This window comes from Genypterus blacodes, unplaced genomic scaffold (genome assembly GCF_046128005.1).
Source record: "Genypterus blacodes isolate CSIRO-AG114 ecotype Tasmania unplaced genomic scaffold, CSIRO-AGI_Gbla_v1 ptg000040l_1, whole genome shotgun sequence".
NCBI classification, from domain to species: domain Eukaryota; kingdom Metazoa; phylum Chordata; class Actinopteri; order Ophidiiformes; family Ophidiidae; genus Genypterus; species Genypterus blacodes.
In genome coordinates, this window is record NW_027466853.1 from 154700 (window position 1) to 174491 (window position 19792).

At 45.8% G+C, this 19792-nt stretch overlaps 1 protein-coding gene across 1 annotated transcript; it reads left to right on the forward strand.

Moving 5' to 3' along the window:
* Positions 1-655: 655 nt before the first annotated feature.
* Positions 656-18290, forward strand: ago1 (argonaute RISC component 1). Its single transcript, XM_076148543.1, has 19 exons — positions 656-1083; positions 4415-4601; positions 7381-7501; positions 8164-8345; positions 9292-9428; positions 9750-9884; positions 10242-10329; positions 10550-10697; positions 10787-10906; positions 10993-11115; positions 11291-11424; positions 11701-11885; positions 12011-12170; positions 12247-12337; positions 14453-14647; positions 14760-14894; positions 15029-15130; positions 15323-15522; positions 15644-18290. Exons 1-19 carry the CDS (start codon positions 1059-1061, stop codon positions 15750-15752), a joined length of 2577 nt encoding a protein of 858 aa, XP_076004658.1. The 5' UTR covers positions 656-1058; the 3' UTR covers positions 15753-18290.
* The last annotated feature ends 1502 nt before the right edge of the window (positions 18291-19792 follow it).

A 19792-nucleotide genomic window follows, 5' to 3' on the forward strand; every position in this document is an offset into this window, starting at 1 on the left:
AAGATTATTATTATAATAATTATTAAAGACTACAATCCGCGTTTTCCTCTCTTGATTTCTTATCTCAAATATAAAACACTAGATAAAATTCAATTTTCAACATAGATTATGTTGTTAATCAAGATATTGCGTACAAAGAAGTACAAAGATGGACTGAGAAACACGAAACATTCCCGAATCTAAAGAACGAATGCAAGATGTTTCGTCTCACATTTTTAGTTTCATTGACATTCCATACGTTACTTTAAAAGATATAACCATATATTCATCAGGAGACGTGTAGTTTATATTATCGTGGCAACATTTTAGTACAAAATGTTACAGAAGGTGCATCTTAATGGCGTTTTATGTATTTCGAATTACCCTAAAGTGGCTGTTTGTTGTGCATGCGCTGGCTTTTTGTGACGTTTTTGTGTCTGACGCTGTGATTCCCATGTGTGTCTCGACAGCACTCGCAGCGCTCCTGTCAGCGCTTTTGACCTGATAAGATAAACTCGGGTGAACCCAAATTTGCATATCTGCAGTGTAGTTCCACTATCAACCTCTGGGGTGTGACAGCAAGTTCAGCAACAGTTCCTCTGCAGTTTTATTGGTCCAGAAGAAATTTGGGTTTTTCGGGGGTGAGGGGCTGGCCCTTTTTGTTCCGCTGGAGGATCCTGCCTGTGCCTGAGCGCGGAGCAGAAGCGCAGCAGTCCGACGAGAAATCACATCACCGCGGACGATCGGCCAAATCAGGGCGCCACGGGGGACCACACGACCCGGCGACAGAAGACAGAACGGAGAGAAGACGGTATCGCCCTCCAGCTCTGCCGCTATAGCTCCGGGACCAATTGGACCAGACGGGCGACTGGCAGCTATCGCCGTTAGCCTTCAACTCCTCTGCGGGTCTGGGGGGTTCTGGAAGGGGCAGGGGGCGGGGGTACAGCCGAGCAGGGAGAAGACTGCACGCCGAGAGGAGGGGGCTGGAAGTCTGAGACGCTTCCAGCCTGAAGGGGCCGGCGGTTTGGCCACAGTACCCCGGACTAGCTAGCCTCTACCCGCGCGGCTAAGTGAATGGGATGGAGCCGGGACCGTCTGGCGCTGGTGGGTTCATTTTCTTCTTACTTTAGCGGTTAAACATGGATACCTGTGTTGTCTGGTTGCTGCTTAGATGAACTGGGTAACATGATGTTCACTGAGCTGGATGAGCCAAGCTGGGGGGGACAAACCCCGTGTGTTGCATTGCTGCATTCAGGGTAGAATGAGGCTCTCTGAGGTGCGCTACGCTTTGTATCAAGAGAGATAATTCATCTAGATTTATAGCGATAGACGGAGGCTTTCTGAGGGGCTGACAATGTCCTCGGCCCGGCGCAGGGCAGGGGCAGGGGCGGGGGGGTCGTGGGAATCTTGGTGAGGAGGGACGAGGTGAAGCCCGCCTTCAGCCTGCAGACCCTCACCCGCAGGAGAGCCGCTTTCCCTGACAGCTCATGGCTCCTCAGGTAGTCTAGACGGTATAACACAGATACTATACATGTAGACCTACATCTGGATGTATTACTCATGTAATTCCAAAGTCATGATAATGCTCAGATGTGAAAATGGCACATCTGGCCTTTCGGGGGTTGACAGGTGGTGGTCTTAGACTTGGAAAGACTGAGGGATCTGCATGTGACCATGTTAGAAGTTTCAAGTCTGCCAGTGATGATCTTGATTTGTCAGGTAACTTGGGTAGACATTTAGTCACACCTGCAACTAAGGAAACAAGTCCTAGATGGTGTTTGACTTTGACTGCACCCAAACGTTGAAGTCCACCAATTGTGGAAAATGTTGAACCTTTGCATTGAGAACCTTGACCCGGCCCAGGAGCGGCTGCTTTATATACAAAGAGTGTTGACAGCCTTTCTGTGGCAGAGGTACTTCTGACTTTCTGACTTATTCACAGACCATGTTAATTAGCTGCAAACTCTCTTTGTTACTCCTTCAGTCTTTCTGTATTTTACGCAAGACCTATAATTTGATATTAGTTGTCATCCTGGATACTGAACCTTGAGCTCCTCGTTCAATAGACCTATTTTTATTTCCTAGGAGGGGGAAGGGCTCCCGGGGGCCCCTCATCTCAACGTCTGCTTTTTGTGTTTGGAGTGTGACGATTCAATGCGCTACATTCAAAGATTGAGCCCGTTTTCATATTGTGTCACGGTCAACAGCCAATTATTTGGAGAGCCAATTAGTTAGTCTGAGACAATTGTGCATAATTGACGAGTCCTCATTCACTAATTGGGCTTATCTGTATTATAATGGATCATTTACGTGTGTCAGCATTGAGTTTGCATGTAAGTTCAGCAGCAGTCACTATTTGTCAACTACGTACACTGGAAATCTGCTGTCACTGCCAAATGTTAAGATCATTTACTAACGCTACACACAGACAAACAGATTCTTATAATTTCACCTTTCATTCAGGTCTCTGTTGAAAATATGCAGGTATGTACAAATAGGGCCAAATAAAATCTTTACATCTGGCCAAATAAGCCACTATACACAATAGTGCGTCAAAAAAAGCACCTTAGTATGTCTAAATAATCCTTCCTCTCTCAAAGGCATGGGACTTGCGATTGTCACTAGTTACGTCATTGTAAAAACAGTAGGTACTGAGTGTCCTCGTGTTGCGATGCGAGTGTCGGTCTGACTGGGCTCCCTCTGGTTTGAGTACCACTGCCAGGGAAAGACTGCTATTGTCTTGGGATATGCGAGAGCCCTGGCTTCACTTCTCACCATCTGCCTTTGCTGGCACAAGGTCGAAGCGTGCGTTATTGTGTGCGACGCGCTGTGTGTGTGTGCACGCGCATTTGTGTTTGTATGCGCAATTGCAGCGCCTTCAAGCTACATGCATGTTCACATGTATTGATGCACACATGTCTACATGTGGTCAACACATGGCAGACCTCTGTGTTTACCATGTCAGCTCAGGGGGCTGAAGTGGCTGAGCCGGGGGTCTTGCACATAGTATGATGAGAGTCTCAGTCTATTTTGTGGCTGATGCAACTCTTCCTGGCAGTTGTGCAGTTTATGAAGTCTGAAAATATGATAGAGGGGTGTGTTTGACCCCAGGAGTTCCATGGATGCTTTGTAGAGCGGGACTTTTCCTCTGTGGGATACATTGATAGCAGAAGCCTCAACCCAATGTGGGAACCCGGCCACTACAGAACCAAAAAGGCCAAGGTCTCTAGAGCAAGATCACAGTTACACCCTACCTCCTCCCCATCTCCTCCAAACCAACACACACAGGTCCCCTGATCTCCATGACAATGCTGTGTTGCCGTGGTGTCTCCATGGTGAGGCTGGGAATGTAAGAGGGGGGCCCCCTGTGTTTGTGTGTGTGTTCGGCGTAGCAAGGGCGCTCCCTCTGTCGTACACCCGTGTGTGTGTGTGTTTGTGTGTGTGAGAGATTGAGGAGCAGGGCAGCTGGGGTCTTTGTTGTGGTGGAGGGAGCTGTTCTCTGGGGACCCAGAGGTTAAGACACTGGGCCCCTCTCAGGCAGGAGTCACAGCCAGCCTCACATGGAGCACCCAGTCTAGGACCTCCTCTGTCTCAGGGCCCTTGACCGGCTCAGACTTGCTTTAACACACGATGCTGGTGTGGACAGCCGCTCATTAGGGAATGGAAGCTGCGTGCTGGTGGCTCCTTGTGTTTCTGTTGGATATTTAGTATTTCCACACTGTTGGTGTTGAGCATGTAGACAGACATTATATGAGGTTTCTTTAGATTCATTAAAGTATAAGAAATCGTCTGTGTTATGGCCAGAAGAATTATTCTAATATATTCTTTTTCTTCCCCCTCCCATTATCATTCAATGGTCCCCCTTCCCTCCCTCGTCCGTCTCCATTTGACCTCATCTCTTTGTTCCTCCTCTCCTTCTTTATGCCTTGTCAATATCCTCCTCTGTCACCCTCTCTCCCCACCTTTCACTCCCCCTATGACGCACCTCTCCCTTTCGGTGTCCCCACATCAACTTTTTCCCTCTCACCGATTCCCTCATTTCCTCTCTCTCTCTCTCTCTCTCTCTCTCTCTCTCTCTTCCTGTCTGCCGTTCCTGCCACTCGCCCTCGCGTCCGCCCACCGTGCCCCCTCGGCCCCTCTCCATGCTTCCTTCCCGACTTATGCCCACATTTTTGCCTTCTTCGCTCCGTCCTCTGCTGCTGCTTCCTCTGCTCTGCTCGCTCTGCCACCTCCCACTCTCAACTGAACCGTTTCATCTCTGCCGTGCCCGCTCTGTCACTGCCTCCCCTCCGCTTCCATTGGCTCTTTTCCCGCCCTCTCTGCTGCTGTGCAAATGTTTGTCCTTTTCTCTTCACATTTCTCCCCACCTTCCCTTGAACCCTTCCCCCCTTGTTACCCACCCCTGCCAATGCCTCCTCACACGCTGGCCCTCCAGTGCCCATGGGGGTCTTTCCCCCACCCCTGCAGCAGGTGTTCCATGCCCCCCGCCGGCCAGGCATGGGCACCGTGGGCAAGCCCATCAAGCTGCTGGCCAACTACTTTGAGGTGGAGATCCCAAAGATGGATGTGTACCACTATGAGGTGGACATCAAGCCTGACAAGTGCCCAAGACGAGTCAACAGGTAATGTAATGTGAAGATTATTGTGAATATTGTATTGTGTACTTGTCCTGAAAAGGGTGTTTGAAACATTTTTGGTATACTTCAAGCCACAAATTGACCGGAAACATCAGTTTTTGAGCCAATCAAGTATGAAACTTTACTGCATTTCAGCCGCCGTGTGTCATAAACATACACACTATTCGCTAACGTGACGAAGAAGCGTTAGCGAGTTAAGAAGTAAACTGCTAAAAATGTTTGAAACGTGTGAGGATTTTAAAAGGGAAAAAGGAAATGAAACAGCCCCTCGCAATCACTCAACTGTCCAAAACACGGCCAGGAAGAGACTTCTTCTGTTGGTTTTAGAGACACTTGGATGGCTGCACAGGAAGGCGTCGTCTCAGAGTGGAAAAAGTCGCCCGTTCAAATAAAGCTCATCTTGTTGGTTTATTATTTCCCACTTCTTCTTTTTTTTTCACTCCACTGCTTTTGATGAATCTTCAGCACTGACAGAATTTTTCCCCACGTGTCTATTTTTACCAGAACTCCAGAAAAACAATTATCTCTCTTAATGAGCGTCGTGCGATTACTGCACTGCACTTGCGCGGTGAAGGTGCCGGTATCCTAGAAACCGTCGGAGAGTAATCAACACCTCTTCCTTTTTCAAATGAAATTCTCAACTCGGATAGTGTTCCATGGATATTTACTTGATTAATGTGACTATTTTTGCTTTTCTTCCTCTTCTCAGACACAACATACAGGGTTCTTACTAATGTATTTGCCTGTACACAATCCACTTGATACATACATTGTATTAAACTTTTGCTTTCATCACAACCAGAACAATAAGGCACTACTTTTAAACAAGTTTAGACTATATTATGTTAAGGCTCATTGCTCAGTAGTAGCAGTGGTCTGGACAGAGGGTAGAGTGGCTACGCTGACCCGTTCACCTTGCCTGTCGTCGACCCTGCAGAGTGGGATTGGAGAGGCCTTATTCATCGAATTGGAACTTATGGCGAATTTGGTTGCGACCGGGTTTGCTGATGCGCTAATCGCGGGTAGGAACGCGGGCGAGGGAGGATGCAAAGCGTGTTATTGGACTGAAGTGGCTTCCCGGCTCATCTTGTGATAGAATGCAGCGCGGCTCAAAGGAGGAGAGACGGGACAGCTGACGCTTCAGGAGAGCGCGAGGTTCACCGGGTTCATCGCCTGTGACAGGTTTCTTCTGACTGGTGTCGGCTTATGAATCCTGCTGGAGGATTCACTGTGAACCTTTTCACCGCTCTTTGTTACATGTCTGTTTTATATGGGCTTCAGGGAAACCATGGTTATTGAACCTTGGTTTTTCTTCTCGTCAATGACTTATCAAACTTTTTGCCATTGTGAAAATAAAAGGCAATTTAAATTAATTTTTTAAGCATATCTCACTTGTAGAGAATAGTGTGTCAATCCTTTTCAACATCAAACACATCAATCACCGGGCGGACGCGTTCAGGGACAGGCTGGAAGAAGGAAACAGATAAGAGTGTGGTTTGATTTTGAAGATGTGAAACACAGCAATTCTTTTCATTTTACAAAACAGTATACAAGATACGAAACATGCACAACACCACAACGCAAGGAAGATATAACTGTCCAGCTACTGCCAGAAATCCATTTTGAATACTTGTTTGTTCTTCTTCCCTGCCTTCACAAATCGGTCTCTCAAATATTTCCACTTGTGCTGACACACACACACACACACACCTGTTTTCCTAAACTCTGGGCCATATCCCTCCATGAGTTATTACACATATGGATGCCTTTGTGCTGCTTTAATGAGGAATTATAAAGATGCAGGTAGCGCCAGACAACTTCACACAAACTTTCTTCAAAAATATCCTCCATGTTTGTTTTTCGGCGGCAGGCGGGCGGAGTCACGTGCACCCTGGCGGACGCGGAAAGTATAACACCGGGCTAATGAATCATGTCAGGTGTCTGGTGGTTTTAAAGCCTTATTGTTGACGAGCAAAGTGTCACACTCACAGTCAATCTATGTTGCTGTCCTGAAAAAGCGGGAGGAGTAACTCGATGTTTTCTGTCCTCAGCGTAAACAGCTCTGCCCCGTTATTATTGTCCTCAAATAGCACTCTTGCTTTTTATGAAGCAAACAAGCAGCCGTTCAGATCCTTGCAGCTCTCTTGAGACCAACAAGGTTTCCCAGAGTTGTCGAGCTTTGTTCTTTTCCTAATGAGCGGCAATGTGTTTAGAGAAGCCCAAAAGCTGCAAATGAGCAAACTTATCTGTTTGTAGTGTGAAGCGACTTTGCATTTTTCATCAAACCTGAAATTCTAAAAAGAGAATCCATGAAATCGCCGTCCTGTGTCACCATCAAAGGCGATCTGTCTCTCTCTCTCTGGACTCGGCTCGCTCCCTGTGAGGCAAACCTGGTGCCTTTTGAGGGGCTGAGACAAAAGAGTCCAAGCAGGCACGCAGAGGTCAAAGCCCCGGTGACCTCTCCCTTTCAAAATGACTCCTCATCCCCCCACACTTAGATGAAGGTCAAGGCACCCCGCATTAAAAGGAGCCCGCCCCTCCCTAGCTCTTTTTTGTTCTCGACACTCCCCCGTGAGATATTGTGTTCACCAGCTGTATCCTGCTTGATCGATACTCAGTCATCATGAGAATTGCTGAACCCCCCCTCCCTCCCCACAATCACAGTAGAGCATCCTGATTGGGCGGCACAGTGTCCTCCCCTTTGTCTAATTAGCAGCATATGTTAATTCCTAACGTGTGTTTCTGTGCGTGTTGCTTCCTGCAGGGAGGTGGTGGAATACATGGTGCAACACTTTAAGCCCCAGCTCTTTGGCGACAGGAAGCCAGTGTATGACGGCAAGAAGAACATCTACACGGTGCTAGCGCTTCCTATCGGCAGTGAGAAGGTAGATGTATGGAGTGTGTTTAACACAAAGTCAAGAAAAGTCACATTCAAACTACATTTATGTCACTTGAGGAGGTGTATTGATTTTTATAACAGCTAATAACTTGCCACTATTTAATGCTTCTAAACCTCTTACAACAAAGGCTTGCAATTGCTCACCCCTACCTCTGACACACCATTCACACACACTTCTTGTATTTTAAGGTGTGTGTGTATTTGAACAGAAAGAGCTATTTCAGTTTTGCACAGATTTAGACCTTTAAAAGGGTCTAATAGAGGTATTGGAAAGGTTTTTACAAGTTAATTGACAGAAGCTCATTTACTCTGATATTTTACTGCGCTGTAGTCGCACAAGAAACGAGGTTGGGATAGACAATGTGTGTTCATCACGCACGGAGGTAGTGCAGCTCTAGTTGGGCAGGATGTAAGCTGCCTTCCTTCAACTGATGTTTGTAATGAGCAGGGGAATGTGAAGTCTTACAAGCCACCATCTGTAATCTGGCATCAGCTGAAACACTGATGTGAAATGAATCTAGTTACACAGAACCTGGATTGTATTTTATCAACCACACACCCCTCTGGAGTAACAGTCCGGAGCGATCTGTGTTAACTCCGCCCCCTCTCACCCTTCTTACCTTTAACTCTCCTGGATGTCCTCTCCAGGTGGATTTTGAAGTAACCATCCCCGGTGAGGGTAAGGACCGAATATTCAAGGTGTCCATCCGTTGGCTGGCCAAGGTATCATGGCGCCTGCTGCAGGAGACTCTGGTCAGCGGTCGGCTGCAGGTCCCCCTGGACTCGGTCCAAGCCCTGGACGTGGCCATGCGCCACCTAGCCTCTATGAGGTTTGTACCCTACACACACACCCACACCCATATCATTACTCAGGTTCAGTGCACGCTCTCAAGAGACTGTCCTGCTAAAATAAGTTTCAGGTTAAGTAAAAGACAAATTCAAAAACAAAGCCCAATTCCCTCTTAATTACACCTACTCAATACTTAGAACAGTACCCACAGTTTGTACTTCACCCCTGTACAATCTAATGAAATCCAAGACAAAACAAGCATATAATGTTCAACTCAATGTGGTGAACAAAATATCACAGACACCTTAAATTGGTTAATAAACTGTTTAAATACATAAACTGCAGCACGCTCTCCCTGAAGTTGTAACACCCTGTACCATTGGATAACATTTTCAAACATCTATACAAAGCAGATATACTCACTTTTTGTTTATTTAATTAGGCAGGAAAAGCTTCACAAGGCTGCTCCCTTCGCTCTGGCATCAGGCTTTCATGGCTCCGGGGGGGTCAGAGTCACGAAACAAAACCATACTTGTTAGCTGAGACCTGTGTGAAAGTGTCCACTGAACAAAGCTAAGAGAGCGACTCATGATAACTGTATTGGAGGAGCTGACCTGGAAAGTGTCAAACAGGCCTCACGGCGCTGACATTTGACCAAAGGTCATTTCAGTGATTGCTTCTTTATTGTATCTGTATCAGAGGACGTTTCTAGGGAGCACAGTGGTTTGTTAGGTGTCAAATCTGCTTCTTTTTCACACCAACTCCCCTAAAAAACATTAAACTTGAAGGGTAAAACTCAAAATAAAATTCAACAGTCTTTATTCCCAATAGTTTAATACTTGGAACGTCAGCTTTTTGTCATTTACTGAATCTTCCCTGATGACTACAACTTTACTGGACATGAAGTCATGATGAGGTTATGCTTCAACTCAGTCAAGTCATTCTGCAGACTCATCATTTCCCTCCCCACACACACACACACATAGGTACACTCCCGTGGGCCGCTCGTTTTTCTCACCACCTGAAGGCTATTATCACCCCTTGGGTGGAGGGAGGGAAGTCTGGTTTGGCTTCCACCAGTCTGTGCGCCCCGCCATGTGGAAGATGATGCTCAACATTGATGGTGAGTCACTGGAGACCTGCTCACCAGAAGGCAAAGTGTGTGTCAGTCAGTAATCACAGTGTGTATGGCTATGCAGAGGCAGTTGCATAGTTACATAGAAAAGCAGCTTTACTGTAGGACAGGGATAATTACAACATAAGAAATCTAGAGTTTCTTTTGGTTGCTTGTAAGATTTAATAACTCCTTAAATGATGGTATTGCAAATGACCTTAGCCTGTAGATTTACTGTCTAATGGCGCTCTCAGCCTGTAGATGCTTCAGTTAAATGGGGCCCTCAACAGTCCATAAACTCCTTGCTTGCTGCTCTCTGTCGCCCTCTAGTGTCCGCCACGGCCTTCTACAAAGCCCAGCCTGTGATCGAGTTCATGTGTGAGGTATTGGACATCCGCAACATCGACGAGCAGCCGAAGACTCTCACCGACTCCCAGAGGGTCCGCTTCACCAAGGAGATTAAAGGTACCCGGGCCCATCTAGCCCCTGTGACGCAGCGTGGCTCAGGGAGTAGAGGGGTCGTCTAAGGATTGAAAGGTTCCCGGCTCTGTTCAGGGCTTTTCTAGAGAGCCTGCTGAAGTGTTGTAGAGCGTGACACTGAACCCCTAACTGCTCCTTAGGTTGCCCCACCCCCCCGCCATCAGATTTTAGATTTTGACGTGATTATCATTATCACAGCGTCAACAGTGTAAATATTCATGTGTAGATTATGCCTGCAGAACTTTATAAAAAAAGATGTTAATTGAAATGACTTTATTTGACTTTCTGTGCGAGTCTGTGTTTACGCTTGTATGACGTCACTGTCTTGTTGTGCGCTGCTAGGCCTGAAGGTGGAGGTGACCCACTGTGGCCAGATGAAGAGAAAGTACCGCGTATGCAATGTCACCCGACGTCCTGCCAGCCACCAGACGTAAGTGCTGCCGGCCCTAACCATGTGTATCACCCCCAAGTTTATCAGATCAAATACATCTTTCATATAGTAGACTTAATGTCTGCTAGTGTAAAGTTGTCCCCACTTCAGATATGTAGATTTTAGCACATAGGACCAGTTGGTTGATGCAATGTTATTCCCAATTCAAAAACTGCGACTGTTAAAGTGTGTGTTCACTGTTTCTCCTGTTTACTGCCAGGTTTCCCCTCCAGCTCGAGAGTGGGCAGACAGTAGAATGTACAGTGGCCCAGTACTTCAAGCAGAAGTACAACCTGCAGCTAAAATACCCCCACCTACCCTGCCTACAGGTGGGCCAGGAGCAGAAGCACACCTACCTGCCCCTGGAGGTAAGAACGGGATCATCCGTAGCCAAGAGTGAGGAAAGACGAAACAAATGACATCAGCCTAATGTCTGTTTGCCGTTTACTTCTTGCAGGTGTGCAATATTGTAGCAGGTCAACGGTGCATCAAGAAGCTGACAGATAATCAGACCTCCACGATGATCAAAGCCACAGCTCGCTCAGCCCCCGACAGGCAGGAGGAGATCAGCAGACTGGTGAGTTGTGGACGGACAGCGCAACATAGCGGCATCGGATAGCACGGTAAGACTCGGTGACAGTGAACGTCCCTCTCTTTCTGCAGATGAAGAATGCCAATTTCAACCTGGACCCATACATCCAAGAGTTTGGGATCAAGGTGAAAGATGACATGGCTGAGGTGACGGGGAGGGTCCTGCCAGCCCCCATCCTGCAGTATGGAGGACGGGTGAGAGGCGTTTTTGATTTATCACTCAGAGAAGACTTGAGATCACGTTGTCAAGCACGATGCTTTAAAGCCGAAAGGGTGACAATAAATGCCTCACCTTACATACCCGAGTCGTAGCGTAGACCCTTTATTGATTTCAAAACTTCTAAACGTCCTCCGACTCTCTCTTCCACAGAACCGTGCCATAGCCACCCCCAACCAGGGAGTGTGGGACATGAGGGGAAAACAGTTCTATAACGGCATTGAGATCAAAGTGTGGGCTATTGCCTGCTTTGCCCCCCAGAAACAGTGCAGAGAGGAGGTGCTGAAGTAAGTACTCACTTCCTCTTTCAGCACAATTCCGAGGCATTTCCTTTCCGAGGTATTTGATGTTGACGAGCATGCACGACAAATCTCCACTTAATTTTGCGTTAAATGAGTTGTACTGCAATAACACAGCCAGTGTTGCCAAACGCAGTATATCTGCAATGACCCGGTGTAATGATGTAGGTCATAGAACACGATTACACACATTATACAAGGACGCCAGTGCAAGAGAGGCAGTAAAAACCTCTTATTCTGCCAACTGTTTCGGTTTCCTCTCAGGAACTTTACAGATCAGCTGCGTAAGATCTCTAAGGACGCCGGGATGCCGATTCAGGGTCAGCCTTGCTTCTGTAAATACGCCCAGGGAGCTGACAGTGTAGAACCCATGTTCAGACACCTTAAAAACACCTACTCTGGACTGCAGCTCATCATCGTCATCCTGCCAGGAAAAACACCTGTGTACGGTAGGTCATGCTGTGTTTTCTGAAGAAAGACTTATTTTTAAAGCATTGTTGTCAACAACTTTGTCTCATTCCTTTAGCACTGTGCCTGATCTTCACGTCCCAATTGCAACTTTTCTCTTTTTTAGCGGAGGTGAAGCGTGTGGGAGACACCCTGCTGGGCATGGCCACGCAGTGTGTCCAGGTGAAGAATGTGGTGAAGACATCACCCCAGACACTGTCCAACCTCTGCCTCAAGATCAACGTGAAGCTGGGGGGCATCAACAACATCCTGGTCCCTCACCAGCGGTAAGCTTTCATCTGGGCCCGGGGCGATGCATCATATCGTTCGGTTACAGAGTCACGAAGCCGTTTCCTCTTGCAGGTCAGCGGTGTTTCAGCAGCCGGTTATCTTCCTGGGTGCTGATGTCACACACCCCCCTGCTGGAGATGGGAAGAAGCCCTCCATTACTGCTGTAAGTGTCAGAAATACGTCTTAAACTAAAGCACAAGTGAGCGCGAAAGGAATGAACGAGTGTGTGTCATACAAAGAACGCCTGTGTGAAGCTGAGGTGGCATAAGTAAGATGACACAACAGGACATCACTATTATAAGGTTCTATCTGGTATTTTGATCAAACTGAGTTAAAACACACAAGCTTAGCCAGTGAGATGCTTTAGGTTGTTGTGGGGCTATTCTTGTATTTTAAAAATGTTATGTCAAATTAAGTCAGAAGCTGTAAGATGGTGGCTATATGGAACCTTATAATGCTAAGGTCACCTTAGCAAACGCACCTTGAAAAAAATAGAACTAAAGACTTTTTACCTCAGTAGTGAAGGTGAGGTATGGCTTGGAGGTGACATCTAGTGGCCGTTACTGGAACAGCGTGAGGAACTGGCTCCGCCGCTGTAGATATACCTTCAGTGATAACACTATAAATGATAACGCTGCTCATTCAGAATCAGACAAAAAAATACATCACTTTCTGCAAAGCAAGGAACACAAATGAAGGAACCACACAGCACACTGACACCATCTTCACAAAATCCATCAACTTGTTTTTTCCTAAATACTACTACTGAATCATGCGAGGCGTATTAACATCATGACATTAACTGGAACACAATGTTCCTCCCTGTGCACATCTGAGTACTACGGCTCTTTTGACAGACTGCCATACTTTCAAGTCTTATTTGCTAATTAATCATCCTCTGGGTCAATGCAGCACCCGTGGCTGTACACCAGCACTCCAGATCATCCAGGTGCAAAGATAAAGACCTGTGTTGATCTAATTTTCACATCTCACATCTTCAGTCAGCACAAACAAAATGAAGCTATTAAATTAAGACATCACTCCAGTAAGTGGTTCAGTAATTTGAACTAAACATCTGTTGCAGGCCTGATTTATAGCTTTAATCATTTTTGTATACTTATAGTCGATCAAAGCACTCACCAAGCACTTTGGACTCTACAGCCTTGGCTTTTCTGGCTGTGAACCAAACATTTCAGAAAACCAACATTTTTTTCCGACGGCTAAAATGAGTAGTAATGGTCCAGACAGTTAAATGCGGTCAGGCGAAAGGACTCGGCCTGCCTTTAAGAAGCGGCTGCTGGGAGACGTCTGCAGTCAATTTGTTTTTGTTTTTTTTTCAGTTTTGGGCTGAGACGCACAATAAACGGGGCTGAACAAAACAAACAGAGTAGTAAGAGAGGCGGCGGCAGTGGAGAAAGAGCAACAAACAGCTGGGCACTGACTCATGTTCGGATGGGATGTGACATCCGCCCTTGAGCTCATCTCTGCTGTGGTTGGCTGCGTTGTTGCCTAGCAGTTATGACAAACGTTTGACTCACACACATAAAGGAAAAATGACAGAGGAGAGACAGCGTGTTTGCCCTCGCAGAGTAGCGATCTGGGGGGAAGGGAAATAGTAGGCCAGTGGTTAACTTTTCTCAAATATAGGTATCGGAACAAACAAACCATTCATGTGAGCAAACAAGAAGAGTTGCGTTGCCAGCTTTCTCTTATTCCTGCTCTATGATTCTCCGCAGCATTTTTTGTTTTGAGTCTTGCTTGTTTTGCATGTTGCTGCTTTTTTTTTGTCTGTGTAGGCAGTTTCTTCGGAAAATACTGACTCGGTATTATACAATAGAAACTTTATTCTGAGAATAGAACAAGATGATGAACAGATCATTTAGAGTCACGTGCTGCATTTTAGTGTAAACATCTCTTGAACATCAGTTTAGTTCCTTGCGTGCATTCACACTGCTTAGAATATTGTGATGGTGAGAATCTTACATCAAGTGATATCTAATGCAGCACGGCGCGTAGGACCTACACTGGTAAAAACAGTTCAGGAGATATAGTTAAGGTATCAAAATGGGTCCTGGTTGATTGGTTTGAAACAAAGGAGAGTTCCAGAAAGTTTCTTTGAGCCTCTGATAACGTTTATGTCGTGTAAAAGCCACATAGGTTCCTTTTTGTAGAGCGGAGATGTAGTAACATAGGCCACAGTTTCAAATACAGTATGTCACGTCCCAGTGAGGATCCATCGTGTTCAGCTCTGTTATTCGTGTCCTCCTCACCCCACCAGGTGGTTGGCAGTATGGACGCCCATCCCAGCAGATATTGTGCCACAGTGCGAGTCCAGAGGCCCAGGCAGGAGATCATTGAAGATTTGTCTTACATGGTGCGTGAACTGTTAATTCAGTTCTACAAGTCGACCCGCTTCAAGCCCACCAGGATCATCTTCTACAGAGATGGCGTTCCTGAGGGACAGCTGCCTCAGGTAACAAGGCAGTTTAACATCTAAACTTGTGCTCAAAATGTATTAAAAATGTGTGATTTCACAAGCATTTAAAGAGTTCACTGTGAATTAATGATTCCTCAACGATGTCTAGATCCTCCACTACGAGCTCCTGGCCATCAGAGACGCATGCATCAAGCTGGAGAAAGACTATCAGCCAGGCATCACCTACATCGTGGTGCAGAAACGCCACCACACACGCCTCTTCTGTGCTGACAAGTCTGAAAGAGTGAGCACGCCATGTTCTGTCTGTTTACTGACTGTGCTGTCACTGAAATGTTGCTGTGGCCCAGAATTGTGCTCATCTCAAATTTGCTTTAGACTTTATGTGTGTAATAATTCCCATCTTGTGTCTGTTGATAGATTGGGAAGAGTGGGAATATTCCAGCAGGGACAACAGTGGACACCAGCATCACTCATCCCTTTGAGTTTGACTTCTACCTGTGCAGCCATGCAGGCATACAGGTAGGAATGACTTAGAAATAGTTTCAGGGCACATTCTGATGTTGTTGTGGAAACTCAAGTTAGTGAATCGTCTGAAAACTACAGTAATTAAGACAGAATGCATTTCACCTCCAAATCCCAAGTGTGTAATTTGGCTCTTTTACCACAGTCACGTCATGTTTATTTATTTCATTGCCTCCTCTGCGTCTCCAGGGTACCAGTCGGCCCTCTCATTACTACGTCCTGTGGGACGACAATCGTTTCACTGCTGATGAGTTGCAGATTTTAACATACCAGTTGTGCCACACTTACGTGCGTTGTACCCGCTCCGTCTCCATCCCTGCACCAGCCTACTATGCTCGTCTTGTGGCCTTCCGTGCCCGCTATCACCTGGTGGACAAAGAACATGACAGGTTGGTGTACTTTTGGCAGAAACAAAGCGGCGTTTCAGGTTCATTTCATGGCTGTGACTCCTTTCGTGGACCTTTAAGTTGGAAATCTGACCACTCCTCTCCCCTTTGTGTCTCTGTGCAGTGGTGAAGGCAGCCATGTGTCTGGTCAGAGTAACGGTCGGGACCCCCAGGCGTTGGCCAAAGCTGTTCAGATTCACCACGACACCCTGAGGACCATGTACTTTGCCTGAGCGACACCAACCATCCTTCGTTCCCTCTCACCTCATTCCTACCTTAGTGGGCAGATGGCCCACAGTAAGCCACCTCCCACCACCACTACCACTACCACCACCTCATCCCCATCCCTTATTCCCAATGACTGCCCACTACACATATCCACAGACCTGCCAGTCAGTCATCCAAATCTAAGAACATATGTCCCCTTACCTGTACAACACGGGCAGACTCTACAGCCTCATGCACTCAACAGTTATGAATATTATTATTATTATTGTCTTTTTTTGGTGTTTTTTACATTACCAGGACTATTGCTCTTTTTATGTCGAATTTTTTAAATGTGGATATTATGTTATTGTATCATATGCTACCTTCACACTCCTACAGTATGTATGCCAGTATGCAATACGGATGGGAGGATAACAGGCGGTAAAAAAAAAGAGAAAGGAAAAAAAATCTGAAAACTTTTTGTAAGTGTCACCACAATGCTGCCTCTTTACCATCCGAATGTCGGATGCCAGTATTCCAAACCCCTTTGCATGGGGATCCTCCAGAGGGGCGGTACTGGGCACACACACACTTCCACTTATCGTTTTAAACATTGTCATGAACTGCATTTGTGTTTTAAAATATGTTTTTTTAAACTGCCTTGCGGAGTCTGAGGTATGGTACATTAGCACTTAGTGATAGCATGTAGATGCCGCCAGTCCTGCACATAAGAGTTTGTTAGTACATGTGAGGCTCGCCCTCCGGTCTTTCTGTGAGCAGAGACGGAGAGAGCAGGTGTAGCATATTGTAGACACAGCAGAGGAGTCCTGCCACACTCTCTGTGCTGGTTGGTCAGTCCCTTAGCGAATTAGCCTATAGAGGCAAACTTAGCATTACAATAGAGGGATCATTTGCATAGAGTGTATCAAATATACTTGCACCCCATGCACCTAAACCAGCATTAATAACCAGCCAAACATGATGCCAACCAATGGAAAAGAGTCACTTCAACAGGAAGATGATCTTTTATTTCTGTATGCATTGCTCTGTTAAGAATTACAAGGCACTTTTTATTTACTTTATGGTTTATTTTGCTTCAAAATGGGGAGATTTGTCTGCCTCAAGGCTCGACACAGATCATTTGAAGTTTCCACCCCCGCACTCATAGCTTTCTGAACAAAGAGTTCACTAAGGCAATGGGCAAGGTCAACACTCCTCGGTAGATTTGAATACAGGCAAATTTAAGTCTGTGAGCACTTAAGTGCTGCATCGCTGAACTTGGATTCAGCCTTTGACCTCGCTCTGATCATTCTGCACATTCCGACATGTATCAGTGGAGATGATGCCACATAGTGCACTCCTACTCCCATGCACTTCTTTGCAGCGTCCCCTTATTAAGCAAAGCATACTCACAGCCTGGAGAGCATAAGCACACTCACATCTCTGCCCTCATCCCTCAACACAAAGATCATTTTTACTCGTATGCACTTCCCTTCTTGTTTTCCTCTAGCCCAAACCATATGAACATTTGCCCGCCCACCCACCAACCATTTCAGCATCCCTTTCTCCATGCTGTCTGTTCCAACTTCTCACTTTTCAACGTATACCTGTAATCCCCCTAGTCTGTGTTAGCCAATACCCATTGGTGCTCTGTGTGCATGGGCTGCACAGATAGGGACTTGCTTCATTAGACAGGGTGGGCCGTTATTATTGCTACTTAATATGCCCCGAGTTTACATCTGGTCACTTAAGGATTTATTGGAAAGAAATGCATGTGATTACTTTCATGACTGGATATTCTGAGCCACCTTATTTGGTTTCCTTAGAGGTAGGAGCCTTGAGCTCACCACTGCCTGTCAGTCGACTTGCCTCGATTGTGTAATGGTCAAAGACTGCTTTCTTCCTGTATCATTATTATTATTGTGACTAGTGTCAGAGTGAATCCTCAAGAGGGCACTGTGGGGAAGGTCTTAAAATTCCACCTCAGTCGCCCCTTTAAGCGCCTCAAATCTTATCTGATGGTCGGAGCCCCTTTTGAGAAGAAAGGGATCAAAAGATGAAGATCAGATGAATTTGATTTTTAAAAATCATGTTTATGAACTTGCATAATCAAAATGCCTTTGTACACCGTTTTACTGATTCTTCATTGTGTCCAAGGTGATTTGTATATATAAATATATAATATTAACCTGTTATGTATTTCGGCTCACCAGTCGCCGGGCCTTTCACAGTTGGGGCCGGTGCTCCAGCCCACACTCTGTGTTCAAACAAATTCAGTCTGGGGGAATTTCCCAGCACCGCTGAATCCAGATGCAGTTCTTCACTCACTGAAGCCACAAAGCACCTTGCAAAGATGGGAGACGAATGGGCGTCACCCTGGAAATGCATCATGATGTGGACACTAGAGAGTCTGCTCCTCTCCACTCAGCCTCACTGACTAAGCAATATGAAGCCACTGATCAAGAACAGTCCTTATCATAGCACTTCCCAATAGATTTGAATGAAAGGACATGGAAGCAACTTATTTTGGCTCTGTGTATGTGATAGTATGGGAACTCTGTTGGGGAGGGTTATTTTTTAAAGAAAATAAATTTGTTTTTTATTACTCCTGTTGTCTTCTAATTTATTCCGGAGATGTTCGATGGAGCCAAACTCTGCAAATCATGCTTTACTGAATCCTGCTTTGTCATGATGACACAGAAAAGTGCCTTGACACAAAGTTGTAAGCACATCGTCTAAAATATTGTATGCCATACAACTGACACTGGACCTAAGCGCCCATGCTATACGCTCGTTAGCAATGGGAACCCACTGAGTAGAGACGGTGGCTCTGACAGGTTCTGTGTCACCAGGTGTAGAGTAATACTACACCTGCCGACACCCAACAGGCTAATGTCATTAGCATTAATAATGCTGCGGAGCTCACCTGGTGGTGGTTGGTAGCCTTCGGGAGCCAAGCTAACATTACAGCGAGGCCACAAGGGCAAACACGAGCAGATCTGGAGAAGATGATATAGTGCACCCTGGGAAATGTAGGACTTACAGCAGAAATACCCAATACTATAAATTGTAGTCAGACTATAACTATAAACGTATGTATCATCTATAAGCCGTTGATGTACGCCATTTCCCTGTATGGGATACATGAAGATCAAGGTTAGACTTTCGGAAATAGAGTAGCTGAGCTGGATTTGAACCTACCAGTCAAATGGGGACAGCCACCGCACTACATATCAGATTCTACTTGGTACATTCATTAAATCACATTATTATATAGTACATACTATATATGCACATATACTTACTTTATACACGTGTGTATATATATATATATATATATATATATATATATATATATATATATATGTATGATATGTAGGAATACAAAGAATATAACATATTCATAATGACATGTCATAAGATATATTAGATAAGATGTATATATGTATAACACATGATACATAATATGACCTATAGCAGTAGCAGAGTGCCTGGATAGAGGCCAAGGTTTGAATCCCTGTTCATCAATGGCATGCCCTCCAAGAATATGAGGATCAGCTCAGGTCAGCTGGAAAAGCTGGGGGTGCAAGATACTGGAGGAAGTTACAGGCAGTCTGAGTGACAGCTAAAGCTCAAATCCTTTGAAACTGTTGTTTGTTTATAACAACAGGTGCCACCAATTAAGCAGAGATCCAGCGCTGAGTCAGCCCTAAGGCAGAAGATCCCTGAAAACCACATGTGGAACAACTGACTCTCACGCACATGAGCACCAAAAGGTTCTGAGTAATCTTAACATTTTAATGTTGGAATGGTGTCTGTAGGTTCAAGTATGCTGGAAGCAATAATGGTGATTATATACATCAAAGGGGCGCTTCAAGCACGGATGTCACCGTTAGAGAACCCCTGCCTTACACAGTACAGAACAAACTTCCCCATATATTAAATATATATATCTATCTATAGATGCGTTCTCCAGTGAGCGGTGTGATGCACTTTGAGAGGCCGGGTTCCCTCCGGCTGAAGGCGGAGCTGCTCCCCCTGACGTCGCCCGCAGCTCCCACCTCTT